The 27242-nt window shown below is 44.2% G+C and overlaps 1 protein-coding gene across 1 annotated transcript in view; it reads right to left on the bottom strand.

Annotated features, from left to right (window-relative positions):
• CEPT1 (choline/ethanolamine phosphotransferase 1) overlaps positions 1-27242 on the bottom strand; it is a 615941-nt gene that overhangs the window by 189154 nt on the left and 399545 nt on the right. Inside the window, exon 4 of the mRNA XM_044076652.1 lies at positions 17047-17131. Within this exon, the coding sequence (XP_043932587.1) occupies positions 17047-17131 (85 nt within the window). The remainder of the gene's footprint in view (positions 1-17046; positions 17132-27242) is intronic.

Genomic DNA, 27242 nt, shown 5'->3' with positions numbered 1-27242 from the left:
ATAGCAAAATGCCTGCCTACCTAATAAGCAACAGCATCCACTACAACCAAAAAAGACAACAAGCCAAACATTACCCCCCCCCCCCAAATCAGGGCTGCTGTGGAAAAAGAAACAACTAAATTCTCCAAAATCTCCAAGCCCTCAAGGGATACACTCCTACCAGAGCTACATACAGAAGGAAAGACTGAAACCTGAAAGGGTGCAGATCACAGCTGTGGGTCTCAACCAAAAGAGGCAGAAGCAAAGACCTTCTTTGTTCTCCAGGTCACCCTGTTACTGCCACCCTCTTCTTTGGGTGCGACTAGAGTCAAGACTACTTAGGGTAATAAGGGCTTCTCAAGGCCATTTCGTAACTGCCAGGTAATGCCTACATGAGGCTGTCATTCCAGTCTGACGAGAGAGTAAGAAACAACATCCTGATCCCAAAAGGTAAAAGCAGAAGTGGAAAGAGTGCCACTAGACTTCAAAAATTAAATCTATCAAGGAACAGAATGCAGGACTGCCCAGGGTGACAACATTTCTAAGAACAACCAAGGGAAGAGAGGGGTATTACCAAATAAATTCCACATCCTCCCTCCAGGAGATCCTTAAAGGAAAGTACAGTTTTGTACCTACCATAAATGTAGATGTTCGAGTGCTAATACAGCTGCAGTCATAACAGATGGGTTCTCCTGCCATCAGGCGGGTCCTCGGTCGGCCGAATTCCAAAGTCTAGGTCCGGCGTCGGTTGTCGTCGCTTCTTCCCTGACGTCAATGCGACAGGGGTATAAAAGAACCAGCCGACGCCATTTTCTTAAGTTTTTCTTGCCCCAGATGTCAGGTGCCCCCAGAAGGAAGGCAATACATAAAATTATGTAATAATGCAATGCAATATAATCAAAAAACAGTAGTTGCAAGCAAATACACCATAAATGAAAACCCCTAGAGGGGAAGGAGGGAGGGAAACCTGGACTGCAGCTGTATTAGCACTCGAACATCTACATTTATGGTAGGTACAAAACTGTACTACGTTCATCGTGCATACAGCTGCAGTCATAACAGATGGGTAGAATCCCAAAACTAACAAAAGGGTGGTAGGCACTAGGTGGAACTAGAAGGAGCCAAAATGCCCTTCAAGACTGCAGTGGCAAAGCCTGCTCTAGATTTGGAGTATAATGGTAGGTTGTAGTGCTTGGAGAAGGTATGCACAGAACTCCAAGTGGCTGCTTCCAAAATATCCTTGGTAGGTACTCCTCTGAGGAAGGCTGCAGAGGTGGCTGTGGCCCTGGTGGAATGGGTTCTAATGCCTGTAGGTACAGTTTTACCATGAAAAGAATAGCAAAAGCGTATGCAGTGTGCTATCCATTTTGAGATTGCCTGTTTGGAAATTGGCTTTCCTTGAACTCCTAGCGCATAGGCCACAAAGAGCTGTTCTGATTTTCTGAAAGGCTTTGTTCTGTCCAAATAATAACGCAGTTGTCTGTGGATGTCCAAGGCATATAGTATTCTCTCCCCCTTGTTTTGAGGATTAGGATAAAAAGTAGGTAAATGTATGGCCTGATTTAAAGCTACCCTGGATACCACTTTAGGCATAAAGGATGGGTTGGTTCGTAAGGAAACTCTGTCCTGATGGAAGATGATAAAAGGCTGGACAGCCATGAGAGCCTATAGTTCTGAAACTCTACGAGCTGAAGTGATAGCCAGAAGGAAAGCTGTTTTCCAGGACAAATATTGCAAATCTGATGAGGCAGCTGGCTCAAAAGGAGGCAAGGTCAGTTTTTCCAGAATGAAATTAAGATCCCACGCAGGTATTGGTGGTTTCCTTGGAGGTCTTAAATTCTTAGCCCCTCTGAGGAACTGTCTTAAGAGAGGGTGAGAGAATAAAGGTGGATCAGTGTTGTATTCTGCAGAAATGGCCAAGGCATGGATTTTGATGGAGGAGAACGAAAGTCCACTGCTTAGCAGTTCAGCCAAATATTGTAGTATTTGAGGTAAATTCAGTTTTCCAGGGTCCTGGCCCTTTTTCTCATTCCAGACACAAAAACGTTTCCATTTTGCGGAGTAAGCTTTTCTAGTTGATGGCCTTCTGGCCTCCAAAATTACATCCTGCACCTCCTTGGAGAGTAGGGCCTGCTGTGATGCTAAGGAATCTTCCATGCGGCTAGATTGAGTGTTTTTAGCTGACTGTGAAGAGTTTTGAAGCTGTGCTGAGTCAGAAGAAGAGGCATTAGAGGCAGGCTCCATGGTGGGGAATGCGTCAGGCTCCTCAGGAGTGGGTACCAGTGTTGCCTTGGCCAGTCCGGAGCAATGAGGATCATCTTTGGTCTGTCTGCTCTGGTCTTCAATAGGACTTTGGGCAGCAGAGGAAGAGGCGGGAAGGCATAAACTGTCATTGATGTCCAACTGAAAGAGAGCATCCACTCTCCAGGCCTTTGGATGGAAGATCCTTGAGCAGAATTTTGTCAATTGATGACTCTTGTGGGAGGCAAAGAGATCTATGTCTGGCCTTCCCCATTCTTGGATTATTTCTGTAAAAACTTTTGGATGCAACTTCCATTCGTGTGGATCTGTCATATTCCTGCTTAGGTTGTCTGCCAGCGTGTTTTCCTTGCCTGGTAAGTACTGTGCTTGAAGTTCCATTTGTAAGTCCATGGCCATGTTCCAAAGTGACATGGCCAATCTGTATAGGGGGTAAGAATGTGTTCCTCCCTGCTTGTTTATGTACCACATAACTGTGGTGTTGTCCGTTCTTATCAATAGTTGACCTGGTTGTAGAAGGTCCTTGAAAGCTATAATAGCATTTATTACTGCTAGCATTTCTTTTTGATTGATGTGAAGGTGCTTTTCTTTTTGGGACCATTTGCCCTGAATACACCGGTCTGTCATGTGCGCCCCCCCAGGCGTAGTCCGAGGCGTCTGTTGTGATGACTTGATTTGCTTGAGGCTTGCTGAATGGAAGACCTGTGTTTGTTTGACATGCTTGAGCCCACCACAGAAATTCCTTTTGCAGACATGGAATTAGTGGTATTATTGCTTCCAAACTGTGACTGTGTTGAGACCATATGTTTTTTAGGTACCATTGTAGTTTTCTCATATGCAGCTTTGCACATGGGATTAGTAAGATGCAAGATGCCATGAATCCCAGAGCCTGCAGGATTTTCCTTGCAGTCAGCCTGGTGCAATTTGCCAGTGTTCTGAAGTACTGAATTAGTTGCCCCTGCTTCTCTGGCGTGAGGTAGGCCATCTGGGTGTTTGTGTCCAAATTGCCACCCAGGAAAATTATCTTCCGAGAGGGTATTAGCCTTGATTTCTCTTTGTTGACTGTATATCCCAGACAATTTGATAACATTATTACATAAGCCAGATGTTTCAGAAGAATGTGCTTGCTGTCAGCTTGGATCAGGCAGTCATCCAAATAAGGGTATATTGGTATCCCTTAAAGTCTGCAGTAGGCAATTACTGATGCCAGGCATTTCGTGAATACTCTGGGTGCAGTAGATAAGCCAAAGGGCAATGCAGAGAACTGATAATGGGTTGAACCTGCAAGAAATCTGAGGTATCTTCTGCAATTTTGTCTGATTGGGACATGCAGGTATGCCTCCTTGAGGTCCAATGTTACCAGCCAAGACTTCTTGCCCAGCATGGGAAGAAGTTGCTGTAGAGTAAGCATCTTGAATTTTGGTACAAGTAGGAATGTGTTTAGGAAGGAAAGATCCAAAATAGGTCTCCAATCTTTTCCCTTCCTTGGCACCAGAAATAGCCTGGAATAAAAACCTTGACCTTGTTCGTGTGTAGGTACCTCTTGAATAGCTTTCATGTTTATGAGATCTGAAATGTGCCTTTGTGCCTCTGCCCTTTGATTGTGTGGCAGATTTGGCATGCCTCTCATTTTTGGAAGGGTATGAAAATGGAATTTACAGCCTCTGTTTATAATGTCCAGGATCCATTTGTCCTTTGTGACAACATGCCAATTTTTTGAAAATAGTGCCAGCTTTCCTCCTAAGGGGGCTGCCATTTGAGACCTGGTTGGCATGCAAAGGGGAAAGTCATTGGGTTTGCTTTCTGAAAGATTGCGAGTAGTCCTCACCACCTCTGTGTAGGAGCTTGCCATTGTCTGCCTCTATACGATCCTTGTGATTGTCCTCTGCCCCTCGGGCGCCTGTATCTGCCTCTTTGGGGTCTGTCTGTGGCAGGAAAGGACCAGTTTTTGGAAGGCCAATTCCTACTAAAACGTGGGGGTTGAACCTGCAGAAATTCTTTCACAGTTTGCATTGATTTAGCCTTTTCCTCCATTTTCCGTAATACTTCCTCAGCATTAGCTCCAAATAGTACATCCTTTTGAAGAGGAGCGTCTAGTAATTTAGCTTTGACATGATCAGGCAAGGCTTGTTCCTTGAGCCAGGCATGCCTACGTATGACTGAGCCTGTAACAGCATCTCTACATGAGGCCTCTAGAGCATCAAAACCACATTGTAAGGTATGTTTACCCACTTGTTCTGCACTATGCATCAAATCCTGCAACTCCTTCAAGTCTGGTTGTTCAGGTTGTGACATTTTACTTTTCAATTGTGATAACAAAAACTGTTGGTATTTTAGCATATGAAACTGACAGTTTAAGGCCCTCATGGATAAGGTAGCCGAGGTATATACCTTTTTTCCCCACCTTTCTAAGGATCTGGAATCTCACTCGGAAGGCAATGGATTTTTGGCAATGGAGGCCTCAACTCCCTTGGGTCCCTGTGAGATGGTTTCTAGGTCAGCAGCATGGCTTTTGTATAGAAACTGGTGTGAGTCAGAAACCCTGTAGTACCTGTCAGGCTGAACTGGAGCTGGAGGTAGAGAGTCCAGGTTAAGGCAGGCCTCCGAGTAAACATCATCTAGGATGTCCAAGACAGGAGGTATAGCCAGAGGCCAGTGCTGGGGTAACAAAAGAAATTCCCTGAGCCTTTTCTTGGAATCTGAGTAATCCTGGCCTTCCCAGTGGAAGTGTTCCCTTAAGGTATGCAAAGTTTCCCCAAATGAATAATCCTCAGGGGGGGGATACAGAAGGCATAGACTCCTCTGCATCAGAGTCTTCAAAAGGGGAGTAAGACTGTTCCTGATCATCAGAGTGTTCTGAAATAATGGAGCCCTGATCAGAGGAGGGGGAATCTTCCTCCACTCTGGGCCTTTTGTCCGGAGGTGGCTGAGAACCTCTGATTAGAGTAATTAAATCCTCAGCCATTTTAAGCATCTGTTTCTTAGGCATGGGGCCTGGAGATGGGCCCTGTGTAGCTGGTCTCTTAGAGTGTATGGATGCTTTAGACTTGGTGAAAGCCTTGATGGAGAAAGAAGAGGAAGGTCTGAAGACACCTTGAGTGGAGGTGGACCTGTCCACATTCTGTGTTTCAACGCCAAGAGTGGCGTCGGTATCTGTAGTCGGGGTGTGGGCCGAGGAGCCTGCGACCTCGGGTACAGGAGACACTGCCAAAGATGTGTCGTCGGTAATCAGGGGCTGCGTAGGTGCCTCGCTGAGAACCGGACCACGTGGAGTCGGCTTTGGCGTGGTGTCGGTAGAGGCTGCGGACCTCGAGTGTCGGTCCTTGTCTTTGCGTTTTTTAGACAAAACCGGAGTCGGAGTATCCGACGACATAGTATAGTTAAATGCTTTCCTAAAAAAATGCTGGGCGAACTCCGCCCGACGCTTAATAGTGCGTTTGTTGAATGTAGCACAAAAGCGACAGACCAAGACGTTGTGGTCTGGGCCTAAGCAAGGAATACAGAGGGAATGGAAATCCTTATGTGGTATTTGCTTCCCAAAAGAAATACAATTATTAACTTTGTCTGACATCGGTCTGAGGCAAGAAAAGTTTCCCCAACGGGGTACTTAGCTTTTAAGAAGACTTCGGTTTCCAAATTTTCGTAATCTCAGGAGCTGGCCGACCAGCACTTGCGAACTGCTTCTGCTTCGGGCACCGAGCGGCAAGAAAGACTGCAGAAAATGGCGTTGGCTGGTTCTTTTAAACCCCTGTCGTACTGACGTCAGGGAAAAAGCAACGACAACCGACGCCAGACCTAGACTTTGGAATTCGGCCGACCGAGGACCCGCCTGACGGCAGGAGAACCCATCTGTTATGACTGCAGCTGTATGCACGATGAACATCTTAAGAAAACTTCAAATACATTCAAGACAAAGACATCCACCAACTCCAAAAATGAGCTACATGGATAAGAGATAAGTAAAGTTGTGTACACTTACCATAAATGTAGATGTTCGAGTGTATTCACTGTTGCAGTCATCACATTTGGGTTATCTGCTTGCCATCAGTCAGCCTGATTATCAAAGTATTGGGTTCTGCGTCGGTTGTGGTCTCATCTTCCATGACGTTAGGTAGTCAGGGGTATAAAGCATGCAGCCAATGCCATTACATCAGTTTTTCTTGCCCCAGATGTTAGGTGCCCCATAATGGGAAGCAATTAAATATATATATGCAAGGTTTTACCTCCAACAAAAATGCAAATACACCAAAAAGCTTTTAAGCATAGTAAAGGAGAATAGAGGTATAGCCAAAAGACGTCAGGGGGCTGGAGGGAGGTTAACAAGGACTGCAACAGTGAATACACTCAAACATCTACATTTATGGGAAGTGTACAAAACTGTACTATGTTTTCGCATTTCACTGTTGCAGTCATCACATTTGGGTAGATTCCCAAAGCTAAGGATAGGAGAAGGAATTTAGATAGCATTAGGACCAGCTATAAGGCCCTGCAAGACTGCAGTGGAAAAATCAGCTCTGGATTTAGAGAAAATAGGCAAATGGTAATGCTTGTTGAAAGTATGTACAGAACTCCAGGTAGCAGCTTCTAAGATGACCCTGGTAGGGACACCTCTGTGAAAGGCAGTAGAGGTAGATGCAGCCATGGTTGAGTGTGGTCCTATCACCTGTGGGATAGGTTTTCCATGGTGCTTATAGCAGAAATTAATGCAATGGCCTATCCATATAGAAATGGTTTGCTTTGAAATGGCCTTCCTCTCTGCCCCTGCAGCAAATGCCACCAGCAGTTGTTCAGACTTCCTTTGAGGTTTAGTTCTGTCCAAGTAAAATCTAAGTTCTCTGAGCACATCTAAGGAGTGCAGAATCCATTCCCCTTTGTTCTGTGGATTAGAAAAGAAGGCTGGCAAATGAATGGACTGATTAAGAGCCACATTGGGTACTACCTTGGGCATGAAGGAGGGATTGGTCCTGAGGGACACCCTGTCCGCATGAAAGACGATGAAAGGCTCCACTGCCATAAGAGCCTGTAATTCAGATACCATTTTTGCTGAAGTGATTGCTAAAAGGAAGGCTGTTTTCCAAGAAAGGAATTTTAACTCTGCACTTGCAGCTGGCTCAGAAGGAGGCAGAGTGAGTTTTTCCAATACAACGTTAAAGTCCCAGGCTGGCGTTGGGGCTCTCCTGCGTGGTCTTAAGTTTTTGTTGCCTCTGAGGAACTGCTTGAGCAGTGGATGAGAGAAGAGGGGTGGTTCTGTGTTGTAATGAGCTGAATGGCTGAGGCATGACTTTTGATGGAGGAAAAAGAAAGGCCCTTTTGAAGCATCGCACTTAAGTATTGAAGAATCTGAAGTAAATTGGGCGCTGCTGTGCCCATCCCTTGAGTTTCTAGAACTAGGCCTCCATGCCTCCAAAATGACATCCAACACTTGTTTACTGAGGGATGGTAACGGAGAGGTCAAGTAATTGTCCAGGCTGCCATGTTCAGGGTTTGAAGCTGAGGATGCAGAATCTGGCCCTCCTGCTGGGACAGCAGGGTAGGGGTCTGAGGCAGGTGCCATGGTGCCAGCAGTGACACACTGCACAAGAGGGGGTACCAGTGCTGGCGTGGCCAGTCTGGTGCAATCAGTATCATCCTTGGTTTGTTCCTGTTTGATCTTTAGTAGTACTTTGGAGAGGAGAGGCAGAGGAGGAAAGGCATAAACTGATAGATTTTTCCAGTTGAAGGACAGGGCATCCACTTTCCAAGCTTGTTTGTGGGGAGTCCTTGTGCAGAATTTGTCCAATTGGTAGTTTTGGGGGGAGGCAAACAGGTCTATATCTGGGCTCCCCCATTTTTTTTTTTTTTTTTTTTATCAGCATGCTGAAAGCCTTTGGTTCCAGTTTCCACTCGTGGGTCCAGGAGATTTCTGCTTAGTTTGCCTGCCAGTGTATTTAGCTTTCCTGGTAGGAATTGAGCCCGTAGATGCACTTGGTGGCTCAAGGCTGTGTTCCACAGAGCCATGGCTAGTCTGCAGAGGGGGTATGACTGGGTACCCCCCTGCTTGTTTATGTACCACCTAACAGTGGTATTGTCTGTCCTTACCATTAGTTGTCCTGGAAGAATGTGGTCCTTGAAGGATGTCAGAGCATTCTGTACAGCTAACATTTCTTTTTGATAGATATGCAGGTGCATTTGACTTGGGTTCCATTTGCCCTGAATGCACTTCCCTGGCAGGTGAGCACCCCATGCATAGTCTGATGAGTCTGTTGTTAGGGTTTGGGCGGCAGGGGGTAGAGTGAATGGTAGTCCCTTGTTTTGGTGGCAGGCATCGGCCCACCAAAGGAACTCTAACTGTAGGCAAGGTATGACAGGAATCATTGCTTCTAGATCCTGAGAATGTTGACACCATAGGCTTTTTAGATACCATTGCAGTTTCCTCATATGCAGACTTGCATAAGGAATTAGGAGAATGCAGGAGGCCATGAACCCCAAGGCTTGCAGTATTTGCCTTGCAGACAGCAGGGTTTCTCTGGCCATTAGTTTGAAGTAAGCTGTCAAATGAATTTGTTTCTCTGGCGTGAAGAAAGTCATCTGGGAAGTTGTGTTCAAGCTTGCTCCCAGGAATATAATTTGCTGACAGGGTACAAGATTTGATTTTTTTTTTGTTTCCGGTGTACCCCAGACAAGTTAGCACCTTTTGTACAAATGCCAGATGATTCAAAAGTATGTCCTAGCTTTCTGCCTGAATTAGACAATCATCCAGGTATGGGTATATCTGAATATTTCTTTGCCTGCAAAATGCAATGACGGGAGCTAGGCACTTTGTGAATACCATGGGCGCAGCAGATAAGCCAAAGGGCAGTGTAGAGAACTGATACTGCGTGTAGCCTGCTTTGAAGTGTAGGTATCTTCTGCAAGATTCCCTGATTGGGATGTGCAGGTAGGCTTCCTTTAAATCCAGTGTTGCCAACCAGGCATCCTTGCCTAGCATAGGAAGCAACTGGTGAAGAGTTAGCATCTTGAATTTTGGGATTACCAAAAAGGTGTTTAGGATAGAAAGGTCCAGGATAGGACGCCATGAGTTGTCTTTTCTGGGTACCAGGAAAAGTCTTGAGTAGAAACCTTGTCCCTTTTCTTCTTCTGGTACTGGATGAATAGCCCTTATGCTTAAGAGAGAGAGTACTTGCTTTTGCGCCTCTGCCCACTGATTTGGGGGTAGATCTGGCCAACCCTTTGGGGTTGGTAACGTGTGGAAGTGAAATCTGTACCCTTAGGAAACTATATTTAAAACCCATTTGACCTGGGTAATTAGTTCCCAGTTTTTTGTCTGCAGAGCAATCTTTCTCCCTAAAGGAGCACTCAGTTGAGCAGGGCTTGGAAGTTTTAAAGTAAAGTCATTGAGACAGTTTGCAATAGGGGGGAGTCTTACTACTCCCTGATTTGGAAGTGGGAGCCCCCAAGTGCTTAGTCCTGTGCGTACCTTGGGACTGAAGCCTGGGTGTTCTGCTGGTTCTGGGTTTGGACTGAGAAGGCCTGGAAGAGGCAGGAAAGGACCAATTCTTAGAGGGCCAATGCCTACTAAATCTTGGAGGCTGTACATGTAGGAAATCTTTAACAGTTTGAATAGATTTAGCTTTTTCCTCCATCTTTTTTAAGTACATCTTCTGCTTTGTTGCCAAACAGGTGGTCCTGATTTAAGGGAGCATCCAGCAATTTAGCTTTAACATGATCTGGCAAAGACTGCTCTCAAGCCAAGCATGCCTTCTAAGTACAGACCCAGTGACAGCAGCCCTGCAAGATGCCGCTAGTGAATCAAAACCACATTGCAAAGTATGTTTTCCAACATGCTCAGCAGAATGCATTAAATCCTGTAAATCCTTATTTACAGCACAGTCCGGAATCAACATAATTTTCTGTTTAAGCAATCAAATAATATGCTGCTGATACTTTTAACATATGAAACTGGCAGTTTAAGGCCCTAATGGCCAAGGTTGCAGAAGTGTATACCTTCTTACCCCATCTATCCAGCGCCCTGGAATCTCTATCAGAGGGGGTAGGATTTTTGGCAGTAGTAGCCTTAATGCCCTTGGGTCCCTGTGAAATGGTTTCAGGATCCGCAGTAGGATTTTTAAAAAGGACTTGTGAGAGTCAGGAACCCTGTAATATCTATCAGGTTTTCTGGGAGCAGGAGGTAGAGTCAGGGGCCAAGCTAGATTCCAAAAAGGCATCAACAATGTCCAGTACAGGGGGGATACTAAAGGCCTGTGTTGGGGCAGGAGTAAGAAATCCCTAAGCCTCTTTTTAGAATCAGAGTAATCCTGGCTTTCCCAGTGAAAATGCTCCCTAAGAGTATGCAAGGTCTCAGCAAAAGAGAAATCCTCTTGAGGGGAAGCAGAGGGAATAGAGTTCTCTGCATCAGAATCCTCATAGGTAGATAAGGGTAAATCCTGGTCATCAGAGGGAAAAGAAATTTCAGAATCCTGATCAGAAGTATCATAAGCAAATTCCCTCCTAGAGCTCTTAGAGGGGGAAGGTTGGCTTCCCCTGATTAAAGTAATACGGTCTTCAGCCATTCTTATCATTTGTTTTTTAGGCATAGAGGCCTGACCATGCAGTCTGGGCGTTGGTTTTCTAGGCATGGTTCGAGTTTTAGGCCTTGAAGAAGATGGCGTCGGTTTAATATGCAAGTCAGTAGGCCTGAATACACTCTCAGAAGCCGGTGCCTGCACAGTGGCTCCGGACCCATCCAATGTAGAGACATCTGCAGTTTCCGCAGCTGAAGCATCTCGCGGCATACCGGACTCCGAATGGGTCTCAGTAGAGGCCTGTGAATCTGAAGTAGCGGGCATCAAGGGCTGCAAAAGCGTCTCACCGGCGACTAGCTTAGGAGAAGCGTTGTCGGCAGCTTTGGACCTAGGCGGCCTGTCTCTGTCTTTATCTTTGCGTTTTTTCGGAATGTCGGTAGTCGGATGGCTTACCAAAGACATATCTGGATAATTGAACAGAGTACCAAAATATTTAGAAGCATAAATATACCGACGAAGAACTGTTCGTTGTTTAAATAAGGCACAAAACTGACAGCGAGGTACGCCGTGGTCAGGGCCTAGGCAAGGAATACAGTACGAATGAAAATCTTTGTGAGGTATTTGCTTTCTACAAGAAATGCAATTATTGACTTTTACTGACATCGGTTTAGAGCAAGAAAAAGTTTCCCCAATGGGATACTTAGCTTTAGTTGAAGACTTTGGTTCTGAAACTCGAAAACGAAAATTTCAGGAGTCAACTGTCCGGCACTTGCGAATGCTTCGGGCACTGCACGGCAAGAAAGACTGATGTAATGGCATCGGCTGCATGCGTTATATCCCTGACTACCTGACATGGAAGATGAGACAGCAACCGATGCAGGACCCAATACTTTGATAATCAGGCCGACTGAGGGCTACTGCAAGCAGATAACCCAAATGTGATGACTGCAACAGTGAAACACTAAGAATATCTGTAGGCCTGCTCTGTTCCAACTAGAACTGTGAAAAGACTCATCTGAACCTGGGCATAATTATATGTCTGCAGCATGACAGTTGTCCTGCAGGTGAAGCCTAACATGTGACGCTGCACATGTGAGATGCACCATATGGTGAGGAGAGGCTTTCTTACTAAGTCCATACAGATGATTTCCCTCACCTGTAGTCCTTGCCTATGAAAAGAACTGAACCAATACACAAAATATCTAAGCCAAGTGACTGGCCTAGGCACATACTTACTCACCAACTAATCCTCAACCAGGACCCATCAGTCCAAAACTACAAAGGGTAGACCCAGAGCACATAAAGCCTCAAGATCTGATTACCCACGATCTGATGGTGGATTATATAAGCAAGGGACAGCTCTCCACAATCAGACAGGAATGATGCAGGACCAAGACAGCTGGACAAGGGAAGATGGTGCAAAGATGAATGGATGTGTCCTGCCCCCCCCCCCCCCCCCGATTAGGAGCCAATGGTAAGCCTTTCTTGTTTCTATTCATATGTTAACCAGGGTACAGTACTGATTCACATGAACCTTTTTCAGTCTCAGACTGGAAACAATGCAAGTGCAAACTGAGGTTCAAAGACTCAAAACCAGAGAGCACCCCTGCAATACCAGGCTACAACTCTTACCACACTTTTCGGCCACCAAACCAGGACCGAAACACTAAAGGTGGAGGAGTGTCAATATTCACCAAGGATATTCACACCACCAGGCTAGTTGGCCAACACAATGTGTCTGAAATTCTCCAAGTGCAACTAACACTAGGTAAGACTGCAATCCACATTGTAGCTTGCTACAGATCCCCCACCATACCCCAAGATTCTCATTACACCTTTCTAAACATAATGGAAAATATTAAGATAGAACCAAACACCCTTATACTGGGTGATTTTAACTACCCTGCCATTAACTGGGAAAACTACTCATGTCCCAACACCTTTGCGCAACGGTTCTTGGAATTCATAAATTCCAACGCCCTGGATCAACTAATCCATAGTCCCACCAGGGGCTCCAATATCCTAGACCTGGTCATTACCAACATGGGAAATCAATGCTCCATACCTATGGTCACCCCCTCGTTAGTCAGGTCTGACCAAAAGCTAATCACCCTTAACATCCACATCCCACCCCACCGCCCAGTAAAGAAACCACCATAAAAAAACTTCTCCAAAGCCAACTTCATGCTACTCAAGTCAGAAGTGACAAACTTCATGACACCCATGCAGACGGGAACTGAAAGTTCAACTGCTGAATCCTACACTAAGGCACTGTACGAGCACATCCACTCATGCATGAATCGTGCCATCCCAAATAGAACCAAAATGCTCTCATCAAAAAAAGGAAGCCAATCTGGTGGTCCCCTGCCATAAACAAACTTTACAACAAAAGGAAGAAACTTTTGCAGAAAAGAGGAAAATCCCAGGATGCAAAAACTCCCTTACTAGCCTCAGTAAGAAACTGAGATGCCTCATAAAATCCTCCAAAGCTAGTTACGAAAATAAAATTGCCAAAGATTCCAAAGACAACCACAAAGCATTCTATAACTATGTCAAGAATCTAAATGGCAATACTCAGATCTGCTCTGAGCTAAAACAGAATGGCATTAAATATACTGATCCGAAGGATATTGCCAATATCCTGGCAGATCGATTCAGTGCCAACTTCACCCCCCTCTCACCCCCTAAATGGCCCATCTCAATACCGGAACATTGCCAAATTCCAGTAATAACGGCCACACAGGTACAAAACGCACTCTCTAAAGCCAAGAATACAGCATCCATGGGACCACATGACATCCCGGGCTGTGTACTACATGAACTACAATATGAACTGGCACCTCACCTAAGTGTCATGTTTAATCATAGCCCCACCTCAGGTTTCGTGCCCACTGAGTGGCGCAGAGCTACAGTTATCCCAATCCACAAGGGGGGATCCACCTTGGATCCCAGAAACTACCGTCCCATCAGTCTGATAAGCCTTATCTACAAGGCCATGGAGCGTATTATCATGGAACTTATAAACAAAGACATTGGCAACCTTCAAACACTGGACCCCACCAAGTTTGGGTTTGTGATGGGTGGATCTTGTCTCCTGAACCTGACTGACTTCTTTGAATCAGTCTCCAGAGCCAAGGACAAGGGTAAGGTGGTCCACACAGCCTATCTAGACCTTGCCAAGGCCTTTGACACCATCCCCCACTCTGGAATCATAGATAAACTTACTAAGTTGGGCATTAATCCCTATGTCACCCAATGGGTTGCTAAATGGCTTACTGATAGAACCCACACTGTAAAAGTAGCCGACTCCAAATCCAGCTCTAGACAAGTGACAAGTGGAGTACCTCAGGGTTCAGTCCTGGGGCCGCTCTTGTTTGGCATCTACTTCTCTGAAGTACAGGTCAACACTAAGGGACTCTGGCTAACAAAGTTTGCATATGACTGCAAACTGGGATCCATTATTGAATCCCCAAATGATGTGGATACTCTACAAAAGGGCCTTACAGAAACAGATGCTTGGTGCCAGAGACATGGGCTCAAGCTCAATGCCAAGAAATGTATTGTTATCCCCTTTGGGAAAAAACATGTATCCATGAATTACCATATAGGTGGCAGTACACTAAACACAGAAAGTGTGATAAGAGACTTAGGGACACAGGTGGACAGTGGTCTCACCTTCGATAACCACATCGCCACAACAGTCAGGAAATCCTTCTATGTGGCACACCTCATCACGAAGGGCTTTTCATCCAGAAAAAAGAGGTCATTGTCCCACTGTACTCATCCCTCATTAGACCCATTATAGAATACAACGCCCCATTTGGTATGTACCTCCCAAGACATCTGCAACAACTGGAACGGCCTCAGAAATACCTCACTAAAAGAATCACAGGCCTAAAGCAGATGCCCTACGCTGACCGCCTTAAAAAACTCCAGCTATACTCTGTCGCATATCGTCTACTCAGAGGCGATCTCTGCTTAACATACAAGGCCATGTCAAACCCAGAGCTGTTGGACATGCTACACTTAAAGAAATCCCAATCCCTCAGAGCTACACGCTCCAGGGGTCTAAACCTTGTCATCACAATAAACAAAACATGCTGGAGGGATAGGTTCCCGACCCAGAGACTCCCCAGACTCTGGAATAGATTGCCCATACATGTCAAGCAGAGTGCCTCTTTGGACCTCTTCAAGAGGAACCTTGACGATTGGCTGGGAGAAAGGAAATTCACCCCAGGGATCACGTCAGTCGCCCTGCTAGACAGGGGTCCAGGAAAGTAAATAATGTGGGAAGAAATAGCCAGGGAATTGTTATGGCTAGGCTTGTATAGGCCCTAGGGTTGATAGCCTAGTATCAACCTATGAACCAAGACTACAGAATTAAGTGCATTAACAGCTCATAGACATAACCATCTGTGCTAACAGCCTTCCCAAAGCTCCAAAATCCATCCAATTAAAGAGAACTGGGACAGGATCAAGTACTGATTATAAGAGGATGATCTGACCCTGAGAGGTCTCCGAAGCCAAAGACTTACTGTGGGAAGAAAGGAGCCAAAATGATTCTATAAAACAAAGTCTAAGTGCTGAGTTAAAGGCCTGCTCACCAAATAAACACAGGAACTTTCCTTACAATCCCACAAGAAGCCACTTTTCAGCATTTAACTGCAAGCAGGAAAAGAACTCAAAAAGGTAAGAAATACTTTCGTTACCCAAAAAAAGGGCATGGAATTGCATGAACTTCAATGACAGCAAGGCTTGAAATCTGAACTTTGCAAGTGACAAAAAAGAGCTGGGAGGCATAGATGATGAGCACATTTATGAAACTGATATGTAGCATCATAACGTACATAGCCATGGGCACACAACCATTTCACAGAATAAGAACTTCTGAAAAATAACGCTGATTTCTGAAAGTACTGTGTTCCAGTTAGCACACATTTACTGTACCACCTGCGCACACTGACATTGTGATACAGACTCCACCTATGCCCAGTGCTATGCTACACTATATATATATATATATATATATATATATATATATATATATATATATATATATACACACACACACACATTTTTGCACCATCTGTATCCATAGTAGTAGCATGGAACACACTTCAGTCTGCCCAGTTACTGTTACACTGCTCCCTAATACATTTACTGTACTCATAATAGGAGGAAACCAGCAGCTTATCCACCTATGTAATGTCATGCTATTTACATACCATCTATTCCAACACCTGCATTCACAGCTGCAGCACACCAAAAGCTTTACATATGCCCCTGTTAAATATAATACTGATTACAAACCAACACCAGTACTGTGACACAGTTTATACACACTTACTGTACCATCTGCATTCAAGTGGAGGGGACAGCAAACCGACATGTGCCCCAGTACTGTCCTACTGTCTGCAGGTCACACTTACTGTACAACCAAATGTCTGAAGCAGCAGGACAGGTGGACTGAAGTGACAGATGGTGGTAGAAGAAGATATTTTTTACTTCACAGACCTTAACTATTACAAAACTGAGGTGCCACTTCACACTTTTGCTAATACTGGTTCTTCCCATCTTTTTAACTTTCACATGAGGTCTCTGGAAGTGGCTGTCCTCAAGTCTGCAGGGTACCCAGTAGCAGTTTTACATACATAAAAATGTGTACTGGGAAGCAAAGTGTCTGAAATGTTCTAGCAAACCATGACATTAACCATGCAAACTATCTAGACAATGTAATCCTTGAATTTCAACAAGACATCTTTTAATCATACATAAATATTATGTTTCAGATTTACAGCAATAACAAATTGTTTATATTTATTTGCACTTGTGATTTCTGTCAGCGATCTGTACTACTGGTAAGCTTGAAATATTTACATGAAATGGTCTCGGGAAAGAGGAGAATGATTTATTAGTCCTGATCTGTTAAATTGTCCTGTATTTAACCAATTTAGCTCAGCAGAACTGTTAGCATTTGATTTCCAGTGGGGCTTTCTACTTATTTCTACTGCTGGAAGTACATAAGCAGTTAAGAGTTCAACTATCAAAGGTCAATATATGTATGGAAGCTCTGAGGACACTATTTTGGCATCTTAGCAGCAGAAATGGAAAGAGTACCACTAGACTTCAAAAATTAAATCTACCAAGGCTATCTCCAAGGAACAAAATGCAGGACTGCCCTACAGACCGTACCTTTCTTTGGCTTTGAAGGGTCTATAAAGTCAAGTTAATCAGCTGACAACACATGCACAAATAAAGACAAACAAAATAATAGCAACCTTAAGTAGGAGGAAAATGCAATAATTACCCGGGTCTCCCACAAATCTGTTCCTCCAATCATGGCCAGCAAATACGTAGATATTATCAAGATTTGTACTTCTGTCACATCAATTCTGATTAGGCAAAAAGAAAAGCAAAACAGCATAATTACAATCATCAAAATTATTTGCAAATTAAGAGCAAGAAATCAGCAGACTTCCTTTATAATGCACAGAGGATGTTAACGGATTCTTTAAGAACACTGGCCTATTTTATTGTTTTGAACAAAATATTAGCCACAACCTTGTGTAATTAAATGTTCAAATTATCCTGTCAGTAAGTATACCTTGGCTATTAGAAATTTCCATTGTTTTTCTAATGAGTAGATTATACATTTGTTTAAACTTGATATCCTGTTGCTGTCAGAATTGCTTACTGATGACCCTTACAAAAAGTCTCCTTAGTCATTTCCACTCAAGGCCATAGAAGGTTACGGCAGTCTTAATTGTTAATACTGCAACACAGTAAATCATCTGCACTAGCTGAATGAATGCAGGCATACTGCCACAACCCTGCTCAGGTGATGCCCCAAACCATTAAGCAATCCTACTAATACTTGATACCTACACAGACCGTGAACTGATGTCTACAAATGTATCTAGAGACCTCGACAATCTACCCTGTTCAATAACTACGTCTTTCAATTCCTTTTTCTTCTTAAGTCCTCTGGAAAGGATCTTGCTAGCACATGTAGCTTGCGCAAACAATCTCAAAAACTCCATCAGTAAGAACGGGCTGTACACATTTTCTCCTACAAATATGATGGATGGAAAAAATATTACAGCTACAACTTAATGTATGCAGTACTTAACAGAACAGGGGAACAAATAGATGGCTGTTCACACACAAAAGGCACTTGGCTTGGCTGACAGAAACAGCCTACAGCTCTCCTTTAGTTTATCAAAAGGTGAAGCAGCCCTATGCAGCCACTTGTTATGTTTCATTTTACAGCCTTGCAACTACACATCAGCAGTTCATAAAAGTAAAATGAACTTGCACGGAGAAAAATCCAGCTTTTTCTAGTTAGCAATAAAAAGGTCAGGCAGGCACATTGCAAGCCTTTTTATCCTGTAGAAACTTGTCCAGCAGTTATGGTATTAGCCACTCTGTGGAACCAGCAGTGTGGTTATGACAACAAATCTTGGTAATCAGTAAGGGAGGGCATATTAGAAAAGAAAGTCGCTGGATTATTGTCACTTTCAACAGAAAGGTGCAGGAAATCAGTGCAAGGTAATCAAGATAGACTACGGTCCCTATCAGCAAGTGATGCATGAAAGTGTCCTTGGACCTGAGCAGGGTAACTAACAAGGTGGGAGAGACCTTCAGAAATTATTTCAAAATAAGATCAGGAAGGAAACACAGTGACATATTTATCAGTGTCACCTCCTCACAGCACTTAGCTCTTCAGTTTGGTTCCTGCCTGAGGTGCTTTATATAAGTAGCTTTCTTATCTTCCCCGTATATACATGGATTTTCACCACTGTCTCTGGTTCCTCCAACAAAACATCTATCTATATACAGTGTATATATATATATATATATATATATATATATATATATATATATATCTATAGATATATATATATATGTTCATAGGTTCATAGGTTGATACTAGGCTATCTGCCCTAGGGCATTTATAAGCATAGCCAGAGTATGTTTGGCTTTCGCTACCCTTTTAGATTAGTTGACTGTGCCTTCGTATAGTAGGTCACAGAAGGTAGCCCTTTTAAGGTTTGTTTACTGTACCTCTGTCAAGCAGCGACACAGAAGAGATCCCAGGGATAAACTTACGATCTCCCATCCATTCGTCAAGATTTCTCTTGAAGAGGGTCAGTGAGGGGCTCTGCCTGACATGGATTGGGATTTTGTTCCAGAGTGAGGGGAGCCTCTGGGATATGAATCTGTCCCTCTAGCATGTCCTATTTATTTCTGTGCTGAGGTTCAGGTCCCTGGAGTGTGTTGCTCTAAGGGATTTAGATTTCCTGAGGTGAAGCATATCCATTAATTCTGGGTTGGACATGGCTTTATACGTCAGACACAGATCGCCTCTGAGTAGGCAGTACGCAACTGAGGAGAGCTGGAGTTTCTTTAGCCGAACTGCATAGGGCACCTGTTTGAGCCCCTTGATCCTCTTGGTGAGATACTTCTGGGGTCTTTCCAGTTGCTGAAGGTGCCGGGTAAGATACATCCAAACGGGGCATTGTACTCAGTTATGGGCCTGATAAGTGATGAGTAGAGGGGCACATAGACCTCTCTTGACCTAGATGTGAACCCTTTCAAGATAAGGTGGGCTATATAGAAGGTCTTTCTAACCACTTTGGCAACGTGATTGTCAAAGGAGAGATTGCTATCTACTTGGGTCCCCAAGTCCCTAATTACTTCTTCCGTACTTAATGGATTACCACCTATGTGGTAATTTGTGGGCACTTTGTTTTTTCCAAAGGGGATGACTATGTACTTTTTGGCATTTAGCTTTAGGCCATGGCTCTGGCACCAGTTATCCGTCTCTGTGAGACCCTTTTGGAGAATGCTTGTGTCAGTCGGAGAGTCGATTATAGCACCCAGTCTGCAGTCATCTGCGAACTTGGTCAGCCATAGTCCACCCATGTTAGCCTGTACCTTGGAGAAATATATACCGAACAAGAGAGATCCCAGGAATGAGCTTTGTGGGACACCACTTGTAACTGGTTTAGAGTCTGACATGGCACCTGCTATTCTGACCATGTGGGTTCTATCCCTGAGCCAGTTTGCAACCCATCTTGTGACATAGGGGTGGATATTTAAGCTGGTGAGCTTATTTATGATGCGCGAGTGGGGTATTGTGTCAAAGGCCTTTGCGAGGTCCAGGTAGGCTGTGTGGACTACTTTCCCTTCATCTACGGCTTTGGTAACTGTTTCAAAGAAGTCGACCAGGTTCAAGAGGCAAGATCTGCCCTTAACAAAGCCGAATTGGGTAGGATCCAGTGTCTGGAGGTTCCCAATGTCTTTGTTTAGGATTTCCATGATGATACGTTCCCATAGCTTTGCAGACCAGGCTAGTCAGGCTTATAGGGCGATAGTTTCCGGGGTCTGTTGTGGCACCACCTTTGTGGAGTGGGACCACTGTTGCTGTACGCCATTCCTTGGGAACATATCCTGTAGTAATGCTGAGATTGAACAGTGACTTTATATGATGGTTTAGTTCTTCTTGGAGCTCGTGTAAGATGCAGCCCAGGACACCGTCTGGTCCCATTGATGCTGTGTTTTTAGCTTTGGAGAGGGAAGCTCTCACCTGTGCATCTGTGATCTCAGGAAGGCTACACTCTGTTGGGATAGACATTTGCTCTTTTGGGGGGGGGAGAAGTTTGTACTGAACCTGTCTGCCAGGATGTTGGCAATGTCTGTGGGTTCAGTGAATTTTTTGTCATTTTACACTAACTCAGAGCATATCTGGGAGTTGCCTCCCAGGTTTCTGACATAACTAAAGAAGGCCTTGTGATTATCTTTAGTGTCTTGTGCAATTTTTATTTCAAAGCTGGCCTTAGAAGATTTTATGAGGGATCGTAGTTTCTTGCTAGTACTGATCAGTGACGCTTTCCCTTTTTGGGATTTTGCTCTGTCATGTAGTAGCTTTCTCCTTCTGTTGTATAGCTTATTTATGGCTGGGGTCCACCAGTCAGGTCTTCTGCCTTTGGAGGAGTGAGTCTTGGTTTTATTTGGGATAGCATGCTCCATGCATTCCTGTAGGTGTCCATAGAATGCTTTTGTAAAGGATTCTGCATTTTGGGCCGTATTGTCCACTGGCCTGGGGGCTTTGAAGGATTCCACCTCAGTTTTGAGAAGTGTGAAGTTTGCTTTTGAGAAGTTCTTCACCGTGGTTTCCTTGGCTGGGGGTGGGGACGGAATATGGATGTCCAGTGAGATTTGTTTATGGTCTGATCTTACCAATGAGGGGTATACCTCTGGTGTGGAACATAGAGATCCCATGTTGGCTATGACCAGATCCAGTATGTTTTCCCCTCTTGTGGGAGTGGTGACCAGTTGTTCCATAGCATTTGAGTTGATAAATTCTAGGAACCGTTGGGCTAGGGTGTTTGGGCTTGAGTAGTTTTCCCAATCGATGTTTGGGTAGTTGAAGTCACCCAATACAATAGTGTTTAGAGAGACCTTCATATTCTCCAGTGTTCTCAGGAAAGCAGAGTGTGGTTCCTGTGTTTGGCAGGGTGGTCTGTAGCAGGCTACAAACTGAAAGGCAGTTTTGCCCACTGTTAGTTGCACATGGATGGTCTCCGAAGCTTCGTGCAGTGCCACTAGCCTGGAGGTGTGGGGATCTTTGATAAATATGGATACTCCCCCTCCTTTTGTAGTTCGGTCCGAGTTTTGGGACCGGAAAGCATGGTATGAAGTATAGCCTGGTAGTGCTAGGGTGCTCTCGGGAGCCTTGAACCAGGTTTCTGTTACTGCACAGATATCGATATTCTCCATAATGAGGAGAGTCTCGAGTGAGTGCATCTTGAGGTTTAGACCTCTGGCATTGAGCAGCATTACCTTTATTTTTTTTTCTTTGTGTTGTCTATGGGGGTGGGTTTGTCTTTTGAGCCTTGCCTAAAAAAGGCACTATGGGGGAGGCAAGAGCCTTGGCCAGTATTCGAAAACCCAGGGGTGACAGGTGCAAGCCGTCCCTAGCGAAGCAACGTGGCTTGTCGAGCATGTCATCCCAGGCTGACAGACACTGGATCCCCTTTGAATGACACCAATACTTTAGCCAATTGTTAAAATTGATCATTTTGTCTTTATGGCATTATTCTCGGTGAGGGTAAGATGCTACTCAAGGTCAGGGTCATACCAGCCTGGGCTACATGATCAAAGAGCTCCTGTACATCTTTTTTCATGTAGTCCAGGGAGGTACGTCTCAGGTCATTCACACCAGCATGGACAATGACGGAGTCATACTTGTACTTGCTTTGGAGTGACCCGAGTGCTTGTGTTATGTGGCGGATCCTGGCACCCGACAGGCAGCTTACAGTGACTTTCTCCTTGTACAGCCTGGTGAGTGGGACGTCAATGTGTCTGACAATAGAGTCACCTATTACAAGTGTATTAGGTGTGTTGTTTAGCCTTAAGGGCTGTGACTGTGTGGCACACTGACTTTGTGAGCTATGTGCTACGTGAATATTGTTTTGTGGTAGGTGTTGCTTGGATGTCTGCTTTGGAGGTCTCTACTGCTTAGGCAGATTTTTATTTAGAGCCTCCGAGTATGTGTTTGTGTGTTTATGTGTTTGGTTTGCTGATGCGATAGGTCTATGTGAGACTGGATTTGAGGTGTGTGTGGTTACCTTCTCCTCCTGACAGGCTGTGCCAGTACTGGGTTGAGAGAGCTTAGCCTCCAGTTTGGCTATATAGTTGCATCTCTGATATATTTGAGCTTGTTGGGAGGAGGAGAAGGTGGTCTGTATACATAAGGCAGTTGTAACATTGCCTCAAGATTCCCAGATTCACCAGCTGGACTGGAGAGTAAACTCGAAACCGACCTTTGGACATGCCTGAATAATATAGGGAACCACTTATTGACTGATCAGAAAGAACCAATAGGGAGCAAGTGCTTTGAAGGAGTATAAGAGGATGTCGTGCTTTAGTTTGTGTTTACCTATGAGTTTACTTATACAAGCAAGTGCAGGGCTTTAGAATGAGAATAGAGTGCTTAATTTGAGATTTAGAGCAGTTCTAAGGGGAAAAGTGAAGAGTAGACTTTGTGAAGCTTGGAATAGTTTAAGTGGCGCTGCCCGACACTGCTCTGTGCTCAAAAACGCACTAAAAGAGGGTTGCAGGGTTTTAAGAGAAAGAGATCAAGGAGTTTAGAATTGACCCAAAATGGCCAATAAAACTACAGCTTCTAGGCAGTAACCACTTCTACAGGGACAGGCAGGCTGTTCAGTGTTAACCACTGCCACTGGTGAACACAGAGACTTCCCTTTAGTCCAAGCAAGCAGTGGCCTCCAAGAAACTTACAAACAGCTCAGAACAGCAGATCTGTAACTGAACTTTCTTAAATTTCAGAAAGTGGGAAAAAAGCAAGATTTTTTTTTTTCTTTTTTGTTTTAGTTTAAAGGTAGCAGAGATACACAAGTAGCAAAATAATCACAACAGTGCAATAAATGACCCCACACTGGAGTGCTAGGCCAAAGTCAGGTAAAACGCAGTTTTAAGAGAAAAAAACTATTTTAAATTAAGTGCAACACAGGAAATGCAGTAAACAGGCTCTAGATGTGTTCTAAATACTGTTTCTAATACAGATATAAACTTTAGCAAGCTGGAAAACGCCAAAAAGTAGGCGGCAAAGCAGTAATTCTTAACAAAAAAGCAGTAGAAAATAATTAAAATCTCAAAAGTGGCTTCTTTCTCCTCTCAGCGTTTTCTCCCATTGGTAGGTGCTTCAGCAACAACTAACAAGCCTGGAAAGACGCCAAAACCACGAGGCAGCAGGGTTTTAAGAGATAGAGATCAAGGAGTTTAGAACTGACACAAAATGGCCAATAATACTACAGCTTCTAGGCAGTAACCACTCCGACAGGGACAGGCAGGCTGTTCAGTGTTAACCACTGCCACTGGTGAACACAGACTTCCCTTTAGTCCAAGCAAGCACTGGCCTCCAAGAAATTTGCAAACAGTTCAGAACAGCAGATCTGTAACTGAACTTTTTTAAATTTCAGAAAGTGGGGAAAAAAGCAAGAATTTTTTGCTTTTTTGTTTTATACATATATATATTTATACATATATACATACACAGATATATATATATATATATATATATATATATATATAAATAAAATAAAAAACAATGAGGTGAAATATTGCATATGAATTTATGTTTTTAATTAGTCATTGTTTTTTTTATTAAAGTTTACATCCGCATCTACAGCGTGGTCGTCGCCCATTTCCGGACGTCAGGTCTTCAGGGGTATAAGAGTAGCAGCCGATGCCACTTTCTTTAGTTTTTCTTGCCCCAGACGTCAGGTGCCCCCTAAAAGGGTAGCCAAAATTTATATCCATATATAAAATTACATGCAGCAATATAAACTTTACCTTCATCCACAAGCAAATGCACCACATAGGTTGCATAAATCAGAGAAGGAAAGATAGGTTCCATCAGAAGAAAAGGGGGGATGGCGGGTGGGTAACCTGGACTGCAACAGTGAATACACTCTAACATCTACATTTATACAGCTGTACTATGTTCTTCATGTTTCACTGTTGCAGTCATTACATTTGGGTAGATTCCCAAAGCTATGGTTGGGAGGCTGGAGCTAAACAGCTTTAGGAGCGGCTATGAGACCCTGCAGAACTGCAGTGGCAAAGCCTGTCCTGGATTTAGAGTAGAGTGGCAGATGATAGTGCTTTGCAAAGGTGTGCACTGAACTCCAAGTAGCTGCCTCTAAAATGTCCTTGGTTGGTACTCCCCTGAGAAAGGCTGCTGAAGTGGCTGCAGCTCTGGTGGAATGTGGCCTAATGCCCTTAGGCACTGGCTTACCATGGTATAAGAAGCAGAAACGAATGCAGTGGCCTATCCACTTTGAAATAGTCTGCTTTGAGATAGCCTTTCCTTGTGATCCTGCAGCAAATGCCACTAGTGATTGCTCTGTCTTTCTGAAAACTTTGGTTCTGTCCAAGTAGAATCTAAGCTGTCTGTGTACGTCCAAAGAATGCAGAATTCTTTCCCCCTTGTTCTGTAGATTTGGATAAAAAGTTGGCAGATGAATGGTTTAGTTAAGAGCCACACTGGACACTACTTTAGGCATAAATGTTGGGTTTGTCCTCAGGGAGACCCTGTCCGGATAAAAAAGATAAAAGGTTCCACAGCCATGAGTGCCTGTAGCTCTGAAACTCGTCTTGCAGAAGTTATTGCTAGGAGCAGAGCTGTTTTCCAAGATAAAAACTTTATATCAGCAGTAGCAGCTGGCTCAAAAGGAGGCAGCGTGAATTTTTCCAAGACAGTTGAGGTCCCATGCAGGCACTGGTGATCTCCTTGGAGGCCTTACATTTTTGGCTCCTCTGAGGTACTGTTTTAATAAGGGATGAGAAAAGACTGATGGCTCTGCATTGTAATGAGCCGAAATGGCAGAGGCATGAATTTTAATAGATGAGAAAGACAGGCCTTTGTCCAGCATCTCAGTTAAGTATTGTAAAATATTTGGCACAGCTGAATCTGTTCCTTGTGCCTGGTTCCAAGCACAGAATCTCTTCCATTTTCCAGCATAAGATTTTCTAGTACTAGGCCTTCTGGCTTCCAAAATGACACCCATCTCAGCTTTGCTGTGAGGTGTGTTTTGTATGACTACATTATCCACCATGCTGCCAGGTTTAAAGTTCTGAGCTGGCTGTGCAGGATCTGACTGTTTTGCTGGGGCAGTAGATGTGGTACTCGAGGTAAGTTCCAAGCTGGGCATTGAGACAAGCTCCTTAATATTGGGTACCAGTGCTGGTGGGGCCAGTCTGGTGCAATCAGTATCATCTTTGGCTTCTCCTGTCTGACCTTTAGGAGTACCTTGGGGAGGAGAGGCAGAGGGGGAAAGGCATAAACTGATAGTTTTTTCCAGCTGAAGGATAGGGCGTCCACTTTCCATGCTTGTCTGTGATAAATCCTTGTGTAGAATCTCTTTAGTTGGTAGTTGTAAGGGGAGGCAAATAGATCTATGTCCGGGCATCCCCATTTCCCTGTTATCATGCTGAAGACTTGTGGATCCAGCTGCCACTCGTGGGGATCCATGAGGTTTTTGCTTAGTTCGTCTGCCAGAGTAATTTTCCTTCCAGGCAGGAATTGTGCCTGCAGATGTACTTGGTAAGTCAATGCTGTGTCCCACAAAGTCATGGCTAGTATGCAAAGGGGGTAAGAATGTGTGCCCTCCCTGCTTGTTTATATACCACATGACCGTGGGTGTTGTCTGTCTTTATCAGTAGTTGTCCTGGATGAAGTAGGTCCTTGAAGGCTGTCAGGGCATTTTGAACAGCTAGCATCTCTTTTTGATTGATATGTAGATGCATTTGGTTTGAGGTCCATGTTCCCTGAATGTATCTTCCTGCCATGTGGGCCCCCAGGCATAATCTGATACATCCGTTGTTAGTGTCTGCCTGGCTGGGGGTAATGTGAATGGCTGTCCCTTGTTTTGGTGACAAGCCTTTGCCCACCATCGAAACTCCTGTTGCAGGCAGGGAATGAGAGTAATTATAGTTTCCAGGCTGTGGCAATGTTGAGTCCAAACACTTTTCAGGTACCATTGAAGTTTCCTCATATGTAGTGTTGCATATGGAATTAGTAGGATGCAGGATGCCATGAAGCCCAAAGTCTGCAGAATTTTTCTTGCAGATGACTGGGCTTTTGTTGCTAACATTTTGAAATAGGTAGTCAGTTGCCTTTGTTTGTCTGGCGTGAGATAAGCCATCTGGGCAGTTGTATTTAAGCTTGCACCCAGGAATATTATCTCTTGAGAGGGTACTAATTTTGATTTCTTTTCAATGACTGTGTACCCTAGACATGTTAGAAGTTTTTTCACGAATGCCAAATGCTATAGAAGGATGTCCTTTATCTCTGCTTGAATTAGACAGTCGTCCAAGTAAGGATATATTTGTATTCCTCTTTGTCTGCAGAATGCAATTACTGGTGCCAGGCACTTTGTAAAGACCCTGGGCGCAGTAGATAAGCCAAAGGGCAGTGCAGAGAATTGGTAATGCATTGAGCCAGCCTTGAATCTGAGGTATCTTCTGCACATTATTCTGATCGGGACATGCAGGTATGCCTTTTAGGTCTAAAGTTACAAACCAAGCGTTCTTGCCCAGCATGGGCAGAAGCTGCTGCAAAGTCAACATTTTGAATTTTGGTATATCCAGGAATGTGTTCAGAATCGACAGGTCCAGTATTGGCCTCCAGGTCTTGTCCTTTCTGGGTACCAAGAACAGTTGAGTAAAATCCTTGTCCCCGCTCTTGCTCTGGCACTTGTTGAATGGCCCTCGTGTCCATGAGGGATGAGACTTGTTTTTGTGCCTCTGCCCATTGATTCTTTGGCAGATCTGGCCAGCCGTTTGCCTTTGGAAGGGTATGGAAATGGAACTTGTAGCCTTGTGACACGATATTTAGAACCCACTTGTCCTGGGTTATAATGTGCCAATTTTGTGAAAAAAGTGCTAATGTTCCCCCTAAGGGTGCTGCCAGGA

The sequence above is a fragment of the Protopterus annectens genome, chromosome 7.part0 (assembly GCF_019279795.1).
Source record: "Protopterus annectens isolate FY-2018-M chromosome 7.part0, PAN1.0, whole genome shotgun sequence".
Taxonomy (NCBI): Eukaryota; Metazoa; Chordata; order Ceratodontiformes; family Protopteridae; genus Protopterus; species Protopterus annectens.
This window is presented reverse-complemented; position numbering and strand designations above follow the sequence as displayed.